General features: G+C 36.4%; 1 protein-coding gene across 1 annotated transcript in view; it reads left to right on the forward strand.

The window, feature by feature from the left end:
• LOC122810810 (tyrosine-protein phosphatase non-receptor type substrate 1-like) overlaps positions 1-14,348 on the forward strand; it is a 172,598-nt gene extending 158,250 nt beyond the window's left edge. Inside the window, exons 4-5 of the mRNA XM_044082371.1 lie at positions 13,600-13,896; positions 14,248-14,348. Of these exons, the coding sequence (XP_043938306.1) occupies positions 13,600-13,896; positions 14,248-14,348 (398 nt within the window). The remainder of the gene's footprint in view (positions 1-13,599; positions 13,897-14,247) is intronic.
• Positions 14,349-21,518: the final 7,170 nt, after the last annotated feature.

A 21,518-nucleotide genomic window follows, 5' to 3' on the forward strand; every position in this document is an offset into this window, starting at 1 on the left:
GGAGAGAGGTGATTATTTGGACAGCATGAGTAATATATTAATGGAGGATTCATATCATGAAAGTTCTTTTAATGAAATTATGGTGGCATACAGAAAGATCGATTTGGCTTTGGATGACATGGTTTTCCAGGGCCAGATCGATGTGGATGAGTGCCATTACCTTAAAAATGAGTATCCTAGTGTGCCAAATATATTTGGCATACCTAAGATACATAAAGGTTTGGTTAATGTGAAATTTTGGCAGATAGTGGACGGTAAAAGAAGTAAAACTCATTTTATTTCCAAGTACTTGGATGGCTTGATGCAAAAAGCTTTGTCTTTCTTTGATTATATTAGCAAGGACTCCTGGCATTTCATTAATAAGTTAAATGGTTTTGATCTAACAAATGAGGTTTTTCTGGTTACTACTGATGTAGTAAACCTGTTTTCAGTTATTCCCCAAGATATAGGGACTGTTTGGTTGGAACAACAGCTTTATAAAACCAAAATGTTTGATCAAGATGAGATCAATAAAATAATTGTTTTAATGGATTTAGTGTTGAAAAACAATTACCTATGGTTTGAAGGGATATATTACAAGCAAGTTAAAGGAGTAACAATGGGGGGCCGCTTGTGCCCCCATTTTTGCCAATTTGATAATGTTATACTGGGAACAGGAGTACTTATTCAATAGCCAGTACAAGGACCAAATCTCACACTACACCACATTCCTGGACGATTTATTCCTGATTTGGAAAGGGACCGAGGATAGTCTTAATGAATTTTTAGTATATATTAATAGAACTGTAGAGTTTTTCAAATTCACTTTTGAATACAATAACAAACACATTATTTAGTTAGATGTTGATTTAACCATTGATTATTCCCGGAAATTTTTTTTAACTAAAATACATAGGAAAAAAAACTTTTTGAATTTGTATTTAGATTATGGGAGTTGCCACCCTGATTATCAGAAAAAAAGGAGTGGTAAAAGGCCAATTGATAAGGGCAGCTAGGATGGTTAGTTCAGAAGCTGAATTTTTGATTGAGTTGGATTTTATTTGTAAAATGTTCAAACAAAGGGGATATCCTGGCTGGTGTTTGGAAATTTAACTAAAGAGATTATTTTTAAGTGCAGACATGGGGTATGCAAACCAATTTTGGGCTTTGGAGTCATTAGAAATAGTTGTAGGAAAGTAAAGGAGGATTTTAACTTGTCTTCAGTGCTAACATATAATGGAATGGCTAACTCCATCATTGATGTGTTAAATGACCAGTGGGATATCTTGAAGTGTGATGCAGGTATAGGTTCTAAAGTTGGAAAACACCCTGGTACGTTTTTAGAAGAGATAAATGTATAAAGAACATTCTTGAGGGGTTGAGACCTATACACAAGACAAATAGAAGAGTGGGTAATTTTAAATGTAATGCTTGTTCTTTTTGTCCACACATACTTGAAACTGGAGATTATGTGAACATTAATGGATATAGGTTGCATATTGGGGGCCACTACAATTGTAATAGTAAAAGGGTGATTTAAATGGCTAAATGTCAGAAATGTCTCATTTTTTATATAGGTAAAACTAGTAGGAAAGTGAAAATTAGAATGGGAGAACATTTAGGTGACATTAAGCATGGTAGGGTAACCAATGCACTATAAAGGCACATAAGCGAACATACCCCACATTGTTTCAAATTTTTGGTTTTGCAACACCTGAATGAGGATGAAAAAGGGGGTATTTTGGATGTGCACTTGGATGTAATGGAATTAAAATGGCAATTGTTTATGGATGTCTCTAGATTTCCAGGTATCAATGAAACCATTAGTATTGCTAGCATTCTTAAACTTGACCAAATTTCAGGTTTGTTTATTTGAGAAGTTAGGTTTTTTTAAAAAAAAACTTTTTAAAACATTTTGTTTTTGGTTTGTCAATTTATGTAAACACATTTTTAACATAAAACAATGTAACATTTTGTTTAAATCTTGTTTTTAAGAATTTTTAAAACAATGTGGTGAACTATGTTAATGCTTTAAGCATTTTAATTGTTGCTTAATTGAATAATTTATGGGTGTATTTAACTTGGTTGGGTAAGGTTGTAATTTTTGTTCTGAGGAAGCCTCTGTAGTGGAGAGGAAAGTGCTTAACTATTTGTGAATAAAGTTGGTGTCCTTTGGAGTGCTCATGTTCTTCTGTTTTTTCTGTGGTTTGCTGAGTTCTAGTTCTAATAATAGAAAGCACAGGGTACTGACCCTTAGACATGCCAGGAGGGATGGTCATTATTATTAAGTACTGGAGCTGTTACCTTATATAGTCCTTTTACAGGAAAAATGTGACTCAAAGTGTCTGAGTCTGTACAGAGCACTGGCAAGTACTTTAGGGGAAACTAATACGTATGCCCTGAAAATTTAAGGATGTAGTATTTAGCCAATTATTCTGAAGTTAGAAAGAAATCAAACAGTACTTACTGAAAAATAAAGAATTAGCTTTTCAAGAATGATGAAAAGAGGGGAGCTGCATGAATGGCTACTGCCTGGCTACTACTAATGCTTGTCTCAGCACAGCTTCTTTCTGTTGGGATACAATACTCATTTACTTCTTCTCTCACCAGAAGCAAAATTTTAGCACCAATCCTAAGGAGAGAAACAGGTTATAACCTGTTTGGTGATCCACAGTCTCATCCCAGATGATGCAATGGTCTGCAGGCTTGTAGCATTTTTCTGGTAGATGCCTCAAATAGCAACCTGACCAATCAGGTACATTAAGCACAGACACTCACTCTCCAACCAGAAAGAGTCAGGAATCAATGCACTCTGCTCTTACTCGCACCAGGATCTGAATAAAAGGACAGATTCCAAGCTGTCACCTATAAAGCAGCTATTAAGCTTTCTGTTAATCATCAGTCTCCAGGAAATAATGTAAGTGCACTCCTTATCTCACCAGAAGAAAACAGAAGCACAAATCCCAAGATGACTACTGAGAGGCAGAATGTGGGCTCTCCAATAACCAGTGGTCTTGCAATAGATGCTTAAAAGTAAGATGAAAAAAAATATTTATCCTAAACACTGCAGTGTGCACTAGAAGAGTTAAGTATGAAAGTAGGTAACTTGTGTTTTACCTGTCCAAAAAGTTAAGTTTTAGTGGAGGGTCACTATTTTTAAAACAGCAAGATAGATTGAAAGGGGGTGATCACTTTTGTATCCTGGTACTATGGAAAACAGGATGGCCAATAAATTTAAATAGTTCAAGGGGAGTGATTTCACAAAATGATAATTTTGTGTTTACTCACACCAGCTGGTAAAAGCTGAGAGGAAATGAGATGCATGGTCAAATTAACATAAGAGACAGACAACTAGAAAGACAGTGGTGTTTAAGAACACAACATTAACCGGGTGGAAGGGTGGGAAAAATTCTGTCTGACTCACAAGGGACAGAGCTGTGGTCTCTTTTCAAGTTTTAATATGCAGTTAAAAGCAGAATACAAATAAAACACAATGTAAAGAAAACAAATTACAGTATACAAAATAGAAAAAGGCAATAAAGTAATACAAAATAAAAAGCAAACTAACCTTTCCCTCACAGGAAACTTTAGTAGAGTCTGGGTGAGCATTTCCAGTAATGAGATAGACCTCTCTTATGTCCTATCTGCAGAGCAGAATTTATGACTTCGCACATCACCAGACCATTATAAATAATATCTACAACTCCAGGCCTCTGTTTTTTGGTTCCTAAAATAGCACATTTATACTGGTATCATCTTATAACCAAAGGATCCTAGGTCTTATCCATTGATAACAACATATATATCCCTTCTGTCTGATTTCAACAGAGCACCCCGGTAATTGCAATATAGTAATCACTTAGTATCATCACTTCTGCAGCAGTGACAATGGTAGAGTTCCAGATAACTGTGTAAATCTGTCAGAATTTCCACAACTGGGATTGTTTAAGTCTGTGCTCCATGAAAATATGCATCAGAAAAAAAGGTGTATCAAGTAGGCTGAGCAATATACGCCAAGATAAAAACTATTTACTAAGTGCTTTTGTTTTTCACCCATGAGCTTCCCGCAATAGATCTTTTAGATGTAGTGATTGTCTTCACATGCAGTTTATTTTATTTACTTTTATTTGTATTTGTTTTCTGGGGTAGAGCTCTGATCTCCATGGACCTTTTTCAGACTCACCCTGGGAGCAGTGTCTGTTTAAGTGACTTGCTCAGAGTCGCACAATTAGGCAATGGAAAAAAGTCAGGAACTTAGAAATGATGAGTGGGTCTGTGTTCTGGGTCATGAACAGAAACTGATGTAAATAACTGGGTGTGGAGTGCTATCTCAGTACTTATCATGCCATCTTTCAAATAATACTCTCTTCCACCCAAAATATGGGTCATAGAACTTTACTTAATGAGCAAAATGTAACTAAGAACAAGCTATTTTAAAATATAATAAAGCAGGTTATAAAGTTTTTTAAAAAAAAAAATAAGTGATATAAACCATCAGTCAATAGAAGAACAACAAATCTTAGTCACAGTAGATATATTTTCTCGAATTTAGGTGAAGTTGAAGAGTTACATACTGAACTTACTTTGCAGCAGTTTAATTTTTGAAACAAACCATTCTGAGTTACAGAAACAAATAGGAAAATGGGCGAGAGAGAGAGAGAGAGAGAGAGAGAGAGAGAGAGAGACAAAGACAGACAGCAAGAGAGAGTGAGAGAGAGAATTTCTGTGTCACAGAGAATTTCTTTATCATGTGTCATAGGGAACCTCCAAAAAGTAATTTAATGAGGCAATATGTTGGAAATGCAATGAAAATCCATATATGTGGAGGGATTATGTCAAAGAATTAAAGACATGAGATGTGCTTAGAGAGGAATTAGTTTTGGTATATGGAAGAAAAATTGATACTCAAACAGTTGTTATGGAGTTGGGCACCCAGATTGATAACAAACTGACTTTTGACCACCATATTGCTTCCTTTGTATGGAAAGCTTTCTACATGGCCCACCTCATTAATAAGGGTATCTCATCCAGGGACAAGGAAATCATAACATCCCTGTATTCTTCCCTTATAAGACCCATTATTGAGTATAATACCCCTTTCCGAATGTACCTCAAAAAGCACATATGGCAGCTGGAGTGACCACCGAGGTTCTTAACAAGAAGAATCCAGGGTGTAAAACATCTACCCTACACAGATAGCCTAAAATCCCTGTCCCTCTGCTCAGTCTCATACAGACTCCTTAGAGGTGACCTCTGTCTGGTATACACTGCAATCCCAGACCCTGCTCTGATGGGACTGCTGCATATCTGCAAGCCAGGTTCCACTTGAGTAACCACAATGACCTCAGCTTGGTTTATGACATCAATAGGACTTACTGGTGGGACAGATTTGTGTCCCAGAGACTCCCCTTCTGTGGAAAAGTCTCCCTCTCAACATCAAGCAGAGTACCTCATTTGCACTTTTTAAGCACAACCTGGATAACTGGATGTCAAACAGAAAATACACCACTGGGATTCCACCTGTGTCCCTGCTGGGCAGAGACTTTGGGTGCTGACTTGTCATAACATGGGCAAAATTATTGGCTAGGCTTGTAAGGGCCTCAGGGACAATAGCCTAGTAACTTCCTATGATCCTATGATCCTACAGTTGGATGTTTTGCCTGTGCAGACTGGACAAGGGAAAATAGAAATGGGATAAACCTGAGAGGGTGGTATGTAGATCACAGTGGGATTGAGTAAGAAGATTGCAAGAGACTGTAAATAAAAGACATATGAATAAAATGAAAGTTTAAGATACACATAATTGGCAAAAAAAATAGTGAGGATTGCAGGAAGAGAAGAATATGGGCAAGGGCAGTGAAGCATTGGAGAGTTTAGAGAAAATTAATTTTCCTTGAGTCAATAAATTAATACAAGCAGGAAGGATGTTGTGGAAGTCATAATGTATGATGTCAAGTTAAGTACAATTTTGTTAAGGAAATGGTTTGTGGAGGGGTTAAAGTTAGGTCCATGGAGATGGCTCGAGCTAAAGTGTTGTCTAGTTAGCCTATTAACTCCACATAGCAATCCACTGTTTGCAGGGTTCTATAGCAGCTTGTGGTTTATGCTTGATATGGACTTGGCAAAAACAATCTAGATTTGCTAGACATTTAAGGTGAAATAAGGCATAGCCAGGGTCCTGGGGAAAAGGATGGCAGGAGATTTCTCTTGTTTTTTAATTTCTACAAATCTTTTGGATTTCTAATACCATGACAGGAATGGACCCCATTCCTAAGACAAAGTATGATTAAAGTTCATGAAATTAGTATTGTTTCAGTTTTTGCAGTCAGCCAGAAGTGTTCTTCGCAGCATCCGCAATATGCCCAGTAATGACTCCTTCTGCAATTCATACTGAGTTACATATATTTGTAACATATCTAAATATGATTGTAGATTCTTTTTCATAAGACCCGTTGCTCCTACCACTATTAGAACTTTCTGGGTATCTTTCTTCCACATTCCTCTCATTTCTGTCTGCAAATCCTGATATTGTTTGATTTTGTGTCTCTGTACGCAAGACACTGTAGTCCCTGGATGTGGTGATTTCAGTGATCAATGCTACTTTTGTCTTTTTTTCATGGATCACTAAGTCTAGTTTTCTAGCATCTATCTTTTGAACTGTTGGTAATGGATTATCCAGTGTGATGCAGACTTCATCATTTTCTATGATGCTTTATGTCTCATGTTTCCAGTGTTTTTCAATTACTTCAATACCATAATGTTTGCACAATCTCAAGTGCAATGGTCTTCCCACATTATTATGCCTTTCAGTATGCAGTCTTTCTGCCATTAGTATATTACAACTGGCAACAAGATTTGCAACTGTTTCCAATTCTGTTTTACAAAACCTACAATATTTTTGTTTCTCCAACATGTTCAATGGACATTGTAAACCAATGACTACATAGCCCACTATCTTATGCTGCCAGTATTAACCTTTGTCTCTTGGTTTAAATTTGCTTCTCCTTAACCATTCCTGCATTTGTTCCTGATCAACATGAGGTTCTTCCAGAAGTTTTCTATACTTGCATCTATATTTATGCATTTTCCAAATGTTTTGCCTTTTTATCTGATCTTTCACCTTCTATTCTTTCTTTTTTTTTTTTAGTACTTTTATTTGGTGCCTGATTTTTATCTACTTGTTGTATGATTTCTGTTGCTTTGTAACACCAATATGCTTCTGCTATACTAAGCAGGGAAGCCATCTTAGATTTATCCTTTCATGTTTCAAAACTTTCACTACATTTGAATCTTGTGAGGTCAGCAGATATGAGTGGTGTCTCACAATTGCAGTTCTATACACGTAATCAATTTCTAGGAGACGCATCCCTCCTTCAGAATGCGGAATATATAATCTTTGCATGCACTGATTTTATAAATCATTTGGTGAGCATGAAGCATCCTTCTTGTTTTCTAATCTAATCTATCCAGCACCTTTTGGGGCCAGTCAAAAACTACAAAACTCTAAGTTATGACAGGAAGAGCAAATTGGTTTATAGCTTAAATTTTGTTCATAGATGTCAATGTTGTTTTCAGGATTAATTTAAGTCTTCTAAAGTATTACTTATTGAGTTTTATTTGCATTTGTTCATGTTTTATTGTTGATTCTTTATCAATTCCAAAATATTTATATACTCCCTCTTGCTCAAGTTCTTTTATATTACACTCCTATCACAAATTGATATTTTCTTGGTGCAGCTGTTTTCCTGCTTTAAAGGTTGCTTTTGCACCAAATGACATTTTTATAACATCTGAAAAAGTTTTTACAACTTACAGTTGTGCTTTTAATTCCTCATATGATGACCTATACAGTTTTAAAATCATCGACAAAAATAAGATGACAAATCTTCACTCTGTTGTTTTCTAGGAGCCAAATTATAACCATGCCATAAGCTGTTAAGGAGTCAAAAGACAAAAAAGTGAACCATAGATAAAGTGGAGCTGGCAAACAAAAAGTCCAAGCACCAACAGAAGCGAGCTCCACAGTGTCGTATAAATCCTTTTTTATAAAACAAAGTTTTCAGACAAATACGTCCTTCTTCAGTGTTAATAAAATTCATATTAAAACCTCACATCTTTTATAGTTAAAAATTCAAGAACCCATGACACAGCCTACCTATCAAATGCTAACAATCAATTAGTCAATTAGTAGTTAAAAAGCCTTTTAAAGGACTCTATAAAGGAATTAAAGCAGTATATCACATTCTATTAAACAGGAATTAGTATACCACATAGTTCATTTCAAATGTACATAGCCATAATTCATATAAGAATTTTAGATACTAATTAAGCAATTTCTTTTGAACAAAAAGTTAATTATAAACATATATATGTATTCTAAAAAGATATGTTTACATCATGCAACTTATTTTAAATTATAAGAGTTCTTATTCTCTATTGTACTTGTTGCTGCTTTCTCTTCAAAATAGGTTTTAGTGTGACCTGTTTATTTAAACCAGGGTACAAATCCACTTGTAAGCGAATAATCCACTCTTACTCTTTGATGTCCAACTTATTAACCAGGTCACCACGTCTAACATTAGAAGCTAATACATCCATCACACAAAACAAAAAGTAATGTGATCCGTCTGTTTCTTGTATATGTTGGGCTAAGGAGTTAGTAATCACTTTCCTTCTTATTTCTGACTTATGTTCCACAATCCTATCTCTTAACCTCCTTGTTGATTTACCAACATAAAAGCATGGACAGATTTACCAGCATGAAAGCATGGACAGATTTACCAACATGAAAGCATGGACAGATTTACCAACATAAAAGATTTATACAATGCTGTGGAACTTGCTTTTGTTGGTGCTAAGCTATTAAGTAGACAGCTTAATGGGTTAAAGGCAAGGCAGAATAGCAGCAGTGACAGAGAGTCTCAATGGAATATCCCCTTTGAGTGAGTTTTTACCCCAGGAATAATAATTTGTTCTTTATCGTGACTCAATTGCAAAGTGATCTGCTACTGTTTCATGGTCAGTGTAATGTTGTTGATCAGTGTAGGGTGTATCTTACATATTTTAAGCACTCTTTTATCCATGAATGTGGGATACTATCAAACACTTTTTTGTAGTCAATCCATGCCATACTTAGATTCTTCCCCTTTTTACAGTTTTCCGCTATGAATGTATTTAACAACAAATGATAATTTGTTCCATGTGACTCGCTTTTATTGCTCTTTTGTTATATTGCCATGATTCAGTTATTTCTAAATGACTATAAACTCTGTCAGCATTAATTCCAGTGTATAGTTTATATATCATCGGAAGGAAAGTTATTGGTGTATACTTTTTACAGTAGCTTGCAGGATCACACTTAAGTAAGGGCATTGTTTTTCCTGTTTTTAGCCAGGCTGGAGTCTTTTCAGGGTGAACATATAAATAGTTCTTACTCATGACTAAATCGGTGTGCAAAGATGTTAATACATTTAACCAGAAGTTAGGTACTGCAACTGGGTCTGAGATTTTCCACATAGATGCTTTTTCAACTTTGTTTCAATCTCTCTGGCTGTTACTTCATCCCATTTCATAACCTGTACCTTTAAACTTCTTATTCTTTCTTTTACTTCTATCCATTTAGCATCTTTATGTTCCACAGGATCTTCATACATACTTCTCCAAAATGTATCTATTTCTTCTTATTTTGGTGGTCTTTCAATTCCTTTTACGTTGTTTCCCACTTCTCAGTAAAACTTTTTTGGTTCATCATTAAATTGCTTATTTTGTATGTCCCCTTTATATTTATCTGTGTTTCTTCTAAGTTTGTTTGCCTGTGCTGAGATTTTTAGTTTATTTGCCATAGTGTGTGATAGATCCTGATCTTTTCTAATACTACACATTGCTTTTATCACGTCTCTCTAAGTATTTTTGTAGATCTGTTACCTCTTCTATACTCTTCTAACAGTGACACTTCTTGTCTAATAGTTTTCTCTGTTCAATACTTTCATGATGGTATTCGACTTCTCCCCTTCTTTTCCCTCACCACTCTCTGTTGTTGTGATAGAACTTCATCAGTTATTAATTTAACTGCGCACTACTATATCCAGTTTACTTCTGTTATATAGCATAGATCTCTATGAATACTCTTAATTACTACATTAATTTGTTTTATCAAACTTCTGACTTTTGGGGCTTTATTAACCTTTTGCAGTCTATTTCTTTCATTGATCTTAATATGTCTATCTATCTCTGTTAAGTCAAACAACTCTCCTCTTAGCTCATTTTCTTCTAAACTGAGGACACATTTTTTTTTCCGTTTTCTGTAGGCATTCTATAGAAAGTTCTATTGCATGTTCCAGTGGCATATCCTCTTCAGTTTTATCCTGTGCCATCCATTGCTTTGTTGTATGGGAACTCACTGGCCTACCACTCCTCAAAATTGACTGTGTCAGAGTTTCAACAGTTTCTTGTTCCTTCCCTTGCTGTCCAGCTTCAATTAATGTCTATAGTGGTTTCCTGTTGAAGGCTCCAAAATATCTTCATATGGTACCTGACCAGTTGCTTCTCATTCCACAGGTTTCCCCTTAATTTGGAGGTTCGTTGCTCTGTCCTGTTGTAATGCTTTCTGAATTAGATTTTCTACACTGAATACTTCACTTCAGAGGTACTCCATATCCTCAGTTTCTATTTCTTTGTCTTCTCTATTACTAACCTCCTTTTCTAATTTTCATCTTTGTCTTCTTATTTTTTGTATTGTAAAGTTTTCCGTGACTGGATTCCTTTGCCTGTGTTTCTCTTCAAATATATTTGGTGCTGCTCCTGTTATATTGATTGGTTTTCTTTTCTCCTTTGCATAGATATTACACCATATTCAATTTGTTTTTCTTTCCCATGTCCATATTTCTTATTCAGATGTCTCCTGATCTTCCTATTTCGCCTTACTTTGGAGACTCATTCCATCATGCTGTGATGTAAAAAGTGTTAGACCTTATACACAAAATCCTTCACTTTGCAGGCACTCCATATCTTCACCTTCTTTTTTTAAACTTCTACTTTACTAATCTTCTTTCCTACATTCCCTCTTTGTGATGCTATTTTTTTTATTGTGAATTTTTCCATATCTGGATGCCTTTTTCTGTATTTCTCTTTGAATATCTTTGGGGCTGCTTTCTTTATGTTGATTAATTTGGCTTTCTCCTTTGCATATATATTGCATCATATCAAATCTCTCTTTTTTTCCCATGCTCATATTTCTTTTTATACTTTTCAAAAATATCTAGGTTTTGTTCTTTACATTTTCATAATTCCTCAGTGTCTTCTTTTCCTAAACAGATCAAAGTTTCTTTGTCTATATACTGTTTTTCACAAATCTGTTGTACTACTGGCCACAGATTTTTATTTGAGCCTTCTGACAGTTTTTCATGTGGAAGTATTTTCCTTTCCTCTAATTTCTCTCTTAATCTTTTTGTATATCTTGTGTTTGGAAATTTTGGGCTTTTTGCATAATAGTAACAATAGATAATTTCTTGCTTATCCTCAATAGTCCACTCTATCATCTTAATGTCTCTTCTTTGGCCTATACGTTTTTGTGAATTTTGTGGACTGCTACTTCCTTTTTCAACAGGGGGGCCATCTTCCCTCTGGGTTTGACCTGGCCCCCATTGTAGGAATGTTTCCATATTTTGAAGATTCTACTCTGTCATTTTTCCCTGACCTGGCACCAGGGTGCCTTCCAGATTGGACAATTTTTATGCTGGGTGTTGTGTACCCAGCTATCTTTTTTTAATTTTTGACCTACTTCTGTCCATGATATATGCTATATAAAAGTGGTCTATATGTCAGTGTTGCCTTGGAGAAATTTTGTGAAAAATAGGGTCCATGGTACTCACCAAGACTTGAGGATGAATTTAGTTTCAGTGATACTACTATCCTTTGTTTGTTTGTTTACTGAATTATCATCTCTCCATTCAGACCCCCTCCTTCAATATAGGTACATCCATGTATGTGTGTGTGTGTGTGTGTGTGTGTGTATGTGTGTAGACATATATATATATATATATATATATATATATATATATATATATATAAAATTATATATGTATGTGTGTGTATATATATATATATATATATATATATATATATATATATATATATATATATATATATATATATATATATATATATATATATATATATATATAGACAGATAGATAAATAAGATAAATATACTTATATAGATAGAGATAGAGATATATAGTTGCACTTCATTTTGTCAAATCTGCTATTATCAAAAAAGTGAACTGATGTGTGTTTTTGATCAACTGGAATTTTGGTCCAATGGCAGGAAATGTCAGTGTTGGGAGCATCAGTCTTTCATGTGGTGTATGAGGTTTGCTTGCATGAAGGTGTTTTCACTTAATGACTGCTGGGAGAAGTCTTTAGCTATGCCAAAAACCTCACCATTAATGGTAGAATATGTGTGCAAGTGCTGTAGGTTATGGCTTAAGTAAGGGCTAAGAAAAGGGATAGAATGAAGTGTTGTGTGGATATGTTTATGTGAAGTGTGTGCTTCTGCATCTTGTGGAGCTGTTAAGGAAAGAGTTTACATAAGGAAATGTTTGTAGTAGAATTTGGCAATGCAATTCATTTAAGTCTACAGGTTGTACGCTATCTCTCTGATAATGTGCATATTTATATTTTCCATCATTTTTTCATACTTTGTTTTTTAAACTTGCAACTGAAACACACACCACACTGACTCAATAAGAACAAAAACAAAGGTAACCAACTCCTCGATCCACACCAAGAATATTTATTTAGCGCTTTTGTTTCAATAAATGGAAACTTCTTCAGAATAATAAAAATAATTAAAATAAATATTCTTGGTGTGGATTGAGGACTTGGTTCCCTATGTTTTTGTTCTTTGTTAAACTTGTGCTTATGAGTTGTATCGCACATTCCTACTGGAAGTGAAAAGAGTTATGTGCTATTTGGTCTTCAAATATTATGCTAATAAGGTGCTCAGATTTTTATCTGGATGTTCCTAAATTTCAGTAATCTTGGTTCATATTTTTCATTTCTGCAGGCTGAGAGGTGCAGGTTAAGTTTAGGTGTAATGACAGGGTTAGGAGTAGTAAACTTGAATATGTTGGTTAAGGTTAGGGTGAAGGTTAGGGTTAGGGCTTGGGTTAGGGGTTAGGGTTAGGTGCAGTGGCAGGGTTAGGAGTAGTACACTTGAGTATGGTGGTTAGGATTCGAGTCAGGGTTAGGGTTAGAGTCATTAAATGATTAAATGGGTTAGGAGTAGTACAACTGAGTATGCTGGTACAAATTATAGCTTATGCGGAAATCCTTATTCTTATTTGAATAACACAGTAAATGAGTCAGTTCTACCTTGGTATCTAATGTTTGTTCTCTTTGCATCCATTGTTTACACCTTACTGATATAACACAACGATGCTATTAACCTCTGTTTGACAAGTCCGTGTTAACATGTAAATACATCAGCAGTATTTTCTCGTCTCATGACCAGAGATGACTACTTATTACAAATTGTTTTGTTTCATTTGTATAGCCAATGGTAACTCATTTATTATATTTGTCATATTTTACTTATTCTTTCCATTTCATTCATTTAAGGAGAGCCTTCCCTTCCATCAGTTTCTGGGCCAACGGAGCAAGTTATGTTTAATACAAATGTGACATTAAGCTGTATATCTGCAGGATTCTACCCTGCAGACATCCTTGTTACCTGGTGGGAGGATGACAGAGAGCTTCATGTAACCCAACCAGATGTTCGTTTATATGAAGATAAGACATATCAAGTGCAAAGTAACATCACTGTTTCTGCAAAACCAGATTCACTAATTACCTGCAGAATTAGTCATATATCATTACAGCAGCCTATACATTCAACCTTCAAAATAAACGTGACAGGTAAGTTGAGTGTTGTCATTATAAGTATTTCTCAGAAAACAAAATCTGAGTGTTTCAGAAATTCATAGTGGTAATCATCTTCTGATGTCATTTGGTATGAATATGTTAAACATTTTTTTGGGGATTGTACAGCTATGTAGTTACTTTTAGTATGATCAAGTGCCGATATATTTGCATTTTCCGGGTGACTTAAAGAGAGATGAGCATAAGATTATTCGGTTAAGTGCAGATTGAAAGATACCATATAATTAAACAAAGTATACAGTACCACATGCCACTCCATTGTAAATATTTCTAGTCACTAGGTTAGACCTTGCATTTGGAGATGTGGGTTGTTTAATTTAATTGCAGCTGATATATTTGTCAGTAAGGAGAAAATTGGTCTTTTTCAGACTACTTTCAATCATGACCAAGGCAATAACACCAATGGTGTAATAGAAATGTGTTTGTAGTTGGCATAATGGTTAAAGTATTTACCTTACAGACTGAAAGTGCCTGGTTTGATTCTCAAATGGAATAATTGATTCAATACAGAAAGACTTCTGCTCTAACCATAGCACTACTACGAATCTCCTTAACTTCATAACCACTACAAATCAAAACAGAAATGAAGGAATCCTAGTCTATGCAATCTTCTTTGACCTACTGAAGATGCCTGACACCAAAGTACACAAAACATCTATAACAATTGCTCTGTAGGTCTAGTTAAACTTAAACCCACTTGGTTTGACAGCTGCCTGTCCTGCAGACTACAGGCTATAAAATGGCAAAATAACATCTCTGCTTTCATTCTTATAGCAATTAGAATCCTCCTGGTCTCTGTTTTAGGACCTCATCTATTCATTGTATTTGTGAATTAAGCCTTTTATCAAGTACATATGTAAAAGTCATCTGGTACTTGGATGTCTCCACTTTGATTGGTTTTGCTAAAAACAGATGAATTCCATCAACTATCCAAGGATTCCCTTACCTCTATTGAAACATGGCTATCTGAGCACCAACTTCTTCTAAACTCCAAAACAATCAAAGCACAGTCTACTCAATCTGAAATACATCTCTACCAAAAAATCTCTCCTCACTCAACTCTCCACAAACAACATATCCATAGAGTTAATAACCCACACTAAGCTACTAGGTGTAATAATTCATGATAACTTGAAATATGAAAAGATGTAAAACAACCATCCAAAAATTGTCACCCTCTGCGCTAGAAAATGCACTGCTTCAGCTTTCCCCATCGCAGCCCAACTCTATGCAGCCCCTCTTATCAATAATCTTCAGGCAATCCAGATCAATCTCCATAAATGCTACAACAAAGTAATCACATATGAAACTAATGCAGCACAAAAACCTCGTGTAATATGCTTAGCGCTTTTCCCCAGGTCCTCTGGTAAAAAGGGGCAACTTACACCTATATGGAAAATCCCAGTAAATAAATGTCAATCAATCAATAAATAAATAATGTCTGTATGGTCAGTGCAGTGTAGCCCACTGGCAAACATGTTGTTTTTTTAGAAATTATCGAAAAAAATGGCTTAACAAGAGAAATTCCATGTAGACATGGGTAGGATATCAAAATTCAAGTTACACAATGCCTAGAAATCAGGACTGAACTCTGGAGTTTAAAGGGAGGAGATCTTCCCACTGAACCATGTTGTTGTTAGCTTGTTCAGAATGACTTGTGTTAGGATACTGCATGCAATGAAAGTTATTTATTATTTTTTAAAACTCGACTGTCCAAAGAATATAATGATCCAGGTATATATTAGCAAGTTCCAGAGTCAGGAGCCATTGAAGGTCATTAAAGAACAGAAAATCTATAATACATGAGAGTAAAGCATTTAATTCAGTCTTTGGTGATATGTAGGTTCTGGCTGTTTCTTTTTTGTGTTACTAAGAAGTCACATAAGAAGTAACCATTTTTAGATCCATGGCACAGTTTAAAGAAACGTTACTTTGCTATGCTTTTAGTTCAAACCCACAGCACTTCTCAAACCCCTGTAACAAATTGCTGACCCAGAACAATCAGTTTAGTCCATCATGCATGTTTAATATTGGATAAATCTCACCACTGCCAACCAAATGAGATTTGGTAGATAATGATCCAGACCTCTGTTATGTTCTGGTTATACAACACAATTTATGACTTCACACATTACCAGACCATTATAAATAATATCTACAACTCCAGGCCACTGTTCTTGGTTCCAAAAATAGCATGTAGATGTTGGTGTCATCTTATAACCAAAGGATCCTAGGTCTTATCCATTGATAACAACATATAGATCCCTTCTGTCTGACTTCAACAGAGCACCCGAGTAATTGAAATATTGTAATCACTTGGTATCATCACTTCTCGAACACTAACAATGGTAAAACTCCATATAAATGTGCAAATCTGTCAGAATTTCCACACCTGGGATTGCTTAAGTCTGTGCTCCATAAAAATATGCACCAGCAAAAGGTGTATCAAGTAAGCTGAGCAATATACTCTAAGATAAAAAGAATATACTAAGTGCTTTTGTTTTTCACCCATGAGGTTCCTGCAATAGATCTTTTAGATTTAGTGATTGTCTTCACCTGCAGTTTATTTTATTTGCTTTTATTTGTATTTGTTTTCTGGGGTAGAGCACTGATCTCCATGGACCTTTTTCAGACTCTCCCTGGGAGCGGTGTCGGGTTAAGTGACTTACTCAGAGTCACACAATTAGGCAATGGAGAAAAGTCAGGAACTTAGAAATGATGAGTGGGTCTGTGTTCTGGGTCATGAACAGAAACCGGTGTAAATAACTGGGTATGGAGTGCTAGAAGAGTGAAGAGTCACATACGGATCTTACTTTGCAGCAATTTAATGTTTGAAACTAACCACATTGAACTACAGAAACAAACAAGAAAAGAGAGAGCTAGAGAGACAAAGCCAGACAGTGAGAGAGATAGTGAGAGAGAAAATTTTTGTGTTACAGAGAATTTCTGTATCATGTGTCTTAGGGAACTTCCAAAAACTAATGAAATGAGACAATATGTTGAAAATGTGATGACAGTCCATATATGTGGAGGGATTATGTAAAAATATTAAAGTCATGGGATGGGCATAGAGAGGAATTAGCATTGGTATATGGAAGAAAAATTGATATGCAAACAGTTGTTAGGGACTTGGGCACCCAGGTTGATAGCAAACTGACTTTTGACTACCATATTGCCTCCGCTGTATGGAAACCTGTCTACATGACCCAACTCATTAATAAGAGTATCTCATCCAGGGACAACAAAGTCATAACATCCCTGCATTCTTCCCTTATAACACCCATTATTGAGTATAATACCCCTTTCAGCATGTACTTCAAAAAGCACATACAGCATCTGGAGAGACCACAGAGGATCATCACCAGAGGAGTCCAGGGCATGAAACATCTACCCTACAGAGATAGGCTAAAACCCTGTCCCTCTACTCAGTCTCATACATACTCCTCAGAGGGGATCTCTGTCTGGCATGCATACAAAGCAATGTCAGACCCCATCTTGATGGGACTGCTGCATATCCGCAAGTCAAGCTCTACTCAAGTAACCAGCATGCATGACCTCAACCTCGTCTATGACATCAATAGAACTTGCTGGTAGGACATATTTGTGTCCCAGAGACTTCTCTTCTGTAGAAAAGACTCCCTCTCAATATCATCCAGAGTACCTTATTTGCCCCTTTTTAAGCACAACCTGGATAACTGGATGGGGAACAAATAATACATTCCTTGGATTCCACCTCTGTACCTGCTGGGTGGGGAGATTGGGTGCTGACTTGTCAGAACATGGGCTAAAATAGCCTAGTAACTTCCTATGATCCTATGATCCTACAGTTGGATGTTTTGCCTGTGCAGACTGGACAAGGGAAAATAGAAATGGGATAAACCTGAGAGGGTGGTATGTAGTTCACAGTGGGATTGAGTAAGAAGATTACAAGGAACTGTAAATAAAAGACATATGAATAAAATGAAAGTTTAAGATACACATAACTGGCAAAAAAATAGTGAGGCTTGCATGAAGGGAGGAATATGGACAAGGGCAGTGAAGCCCTGGAGAGTTTAGAAAAAAATTAATTTTCCCTTGAGTCAGTAAATTAATACAAGCAGGAAAGATGATGTGGAAGTCATAATGTATGATGTCAAGGGAAAGACAAGTTTGTTAAGGAAAAGGTCTGTGGAGGGTCAAAGTTAAGTACTGGGATTTGGCTCTAGCTAAAATGCTGCCATCTATGCATTAACATTTTTTTTATTTTTCTAGGCTAGTTAGGCTATTAATTCCACATGGCAACTCTACTGTTTGCAGGGTTCTATAGCAGCTTGTGGTTTATGCTTCATATAGACTTGGCAAAAACAATCTGGATTTGCTAGAGTTTTGAAGGTGAAATAAGGCATCATCAGGGTCCTGGGGAAAAAGATGTCAGGATCCTCTTGTTTATTTAATTTCTCTAAATCTTTTGGGTTTCTCATGCCGTGACTGAGATGGACCCTATTCCTAAGTCAAAGTACGATTAAAGTTCATGAAATTATTATTGTTTCAATCTTTGATGTCAGCCACAAGTGCTCTTCGCAACACCCGCAATGTGCCCAGTAATGACTCCTTCTGCAGTTCATGCTGAGTTACATCTATTGGAAACATATATAATATGATTATAGATTCTTTTTCATAAGACCCGTTGCTTCTACTACTACTGGAACTGTCTGGGTGTCTTTCTTTCACATTGCTCTCATTTCTGCCATCAAATCCTGATATTGTATGATTTTGTGCCTCTCTCTGTATGCAAGACACTGTTGTCACTGGGTTTGGTGATTTCAATGATCAATGCTACTTTTGTCTTTTTTTCATGAACAACTTTATCAGGTTTTCTAGCATGGTAATGGATGATCCCATGTGATGTTGACCTCATCATTTTCTATGATGCTTTGTGTCTCATGTGACAAGTGGAGTACCACAGGGTTCAGCCCTAGGTGCTCTCCTGTTTGGTATCTACTTCTCTGAATTACAGGCTAACACAGAAGGTCTTTGGCTAACAAAGTTCACAGATGACTGCAAACTAGGAGCCATAATCAAAACTCCTAATGATGCGGACATCCTATAAAAGGGCCTCACTGAGACAGATGCCTGGTGTCAAGCCATGGTCACAAGCTCAATGCCAAAAAGTGCATTGTCATCCCTTATGGTAAAAACTCTGTACCCATGAACTACCACATAGGCAGTAGTCTACTTAACTCCAAAAGTGTGATAAGAGACCTTGGTAGACAGGTGGACAGTAGTCTCTCCTTTGATAACCACTTTGCCACAGTAGTCAGGAAATCCTTCTAAGTGGCACTCCTCATCACAAAAGGTTTCTCATCCAGGAAAAAATAGGTCATTGTTCCCCTCTACTCATCACTCATTAGAACCATTATAGAGTGCAACCCCCCCCCCCTTTTGGTATGTACCTCACAAGACATCTACAACAACTGGAAAGGCCACAGAAATACCTCAGAAAGAGGATTACTGTCCTCAAACAGATGCCCTACGCAGACCGTCTCAAAAAGAAAGCTATGTCAGACCCAGAGCTGTTAGAATGCTCCACATAAAGAAATCCCAATTCCTCCGAGCTACACGCTCTAGGGACCTAAACCTTGTCACCACAATAAGCAGAACATGCTGAAGGGATAGATTCCTGCCCCAGAGGCTTCCCATACTCTGGAAAACACTTCCTATCTAAATCAAACAAAGCTCCTCCTTAACCAAATAGTGCCAAGGTGAAGCTCCAACTAAAATCCAAATGAAAACACCACGTAGCCAATATCCTTCAACCTCAAACCACACTTTATTGATAGACAGACATAAAATAAGTTAAGCGCTTTCATCAGTTGACTTCATCAGAACAAGAATATAAGGTGAACCATACTCTTATATATACCAAAACTGCTAATTAATCCTAATAATTCCATCAATTATACAATCAAATCTTAAAAGGGAAATTTTATACAAAATGAAATATTTAAAAAAATATATATATATATATATATGGTTCTACCTGACATAGTCGAAACCACACAACACCGACAACCACATCACCGACACCACATATTCGACAGTCCATAAACACGAAACCACACATAACCGACAACGAAATAACCGACGGTACACAAACACGAAACCCCATACACTGCACACACCACAATAACAATTATTAAAAACAAAACACATCCCCATTCCACAAACCACACACACAACACAAGCACACCAAAATCCTTACAAGCCCACACTAAACCTTACCCTAACCCTAAGGTCCGTCACTATCGCACACTTACCTACCCGCTCCCTAACCCTAACTCACTTAACCCGCCCCTATCGCTCCCTAACCCTAACTCACTTAACCCCCCCCTATCGCTCCCTAACCCTAACTCACTTAACCCACCCCTATCGCTCCTAACCCTAACTCACTTAACCCACCCCTATCGCTCCCTAACCCTAACTCACTTAACCCACCCCTATCCCCACAGACCGTCAATCTCCACACTTACCTGCCTCGCACCCTAACGTCCGTCACTACCGCATACTCACACAGCCTTTCCCCATGTCGGCATCCTCGGCGTTGGTGTTGTCATCCGTCGTGTCGGTCTTCTGCATTGTCGATGTTCTGCCACTCGCGATCAAGGCCGGTCTTCTTCGCTTTCGATCTTCTGGAGCTCCGGATTCCGATGTCGGTCTTCTGCGCTGTCGACGAAGTCAGGTAGAACCATATATATATATATATATATATATATATATATATATATATATATGTAAATTAAACCTCATTGATGAAACTGAAAAGATGTATACATATAAGCATAACAAATGTAAAAAAATTCATAATAAAACTACATCTATAACGTGATGTTTATCATAATTTATAGGCTCTATACTTGAGCTCTGGTTTGATACTGATGTGATCATTTAATCCAGGATGAACTGTATGCTCAGTTCTAATTGCCACTTAACCTCTGCCCTTAAAAGTTTATTGGTCCAGTCCCCACCTCTAACATCCTTTCCTACCACTTCAAGAATGCCAAACTGAAATTTATGGTCAGGAAATGTTTGAATATGTTTGGATAGTACATTTTTCTCATCATTCCTAGAGATACTATATAGATGTTCATACATCCTCCTACATAACTTTCTTTCTGTTTTTCCTACATAATAATTTTTACAAAGTTGACACAATGCTAAATAAACAACTTCTGGAGTGTTGCAAGTCCGTACACTAAGCGTCACCTCAATATTATAGGGTCCCAACAGTGATGTAGGAGTTTTTAATATGTATTTGCAATAGTCACAATTGCCACATGTTGTAGTCCCCCGGTTGTTATCTTTCCAAACTTTACCATGATTCTCAAATAAACTTTTTAAATTCCTATTAACTTGGTAAGTAAAGGAGAGTTGATTGCCAACTATGGACCATATTTCCTGGTTGGACTTGAAAATTGTCCAATTGTTCATAATAACATTCCTAACTTGGGAAGATGTTTCACCCTTAGTTAACACCATAGATTTGGTGTAATCAATAATAGTACTACAACCTTCTACTGAGGAAATTTCGGTGGTCCCGAGTAAAGGTTTGAACCTCAAAC

The sequence above is a fragment of the Protopterus annectens genome, chromosome 9.part0 (genome assembly GCF_019279795.1).
Source record: "Protopterus annectens isolate FY-2018-M chromosome 9.part0, PAN1.0, whole genome shotgun sequence".
NCBI lineage: Eukaryota > Metazoa > Chordata > Ceratodontiformes > Protopteridae > Protopterus > Protopterus annectens.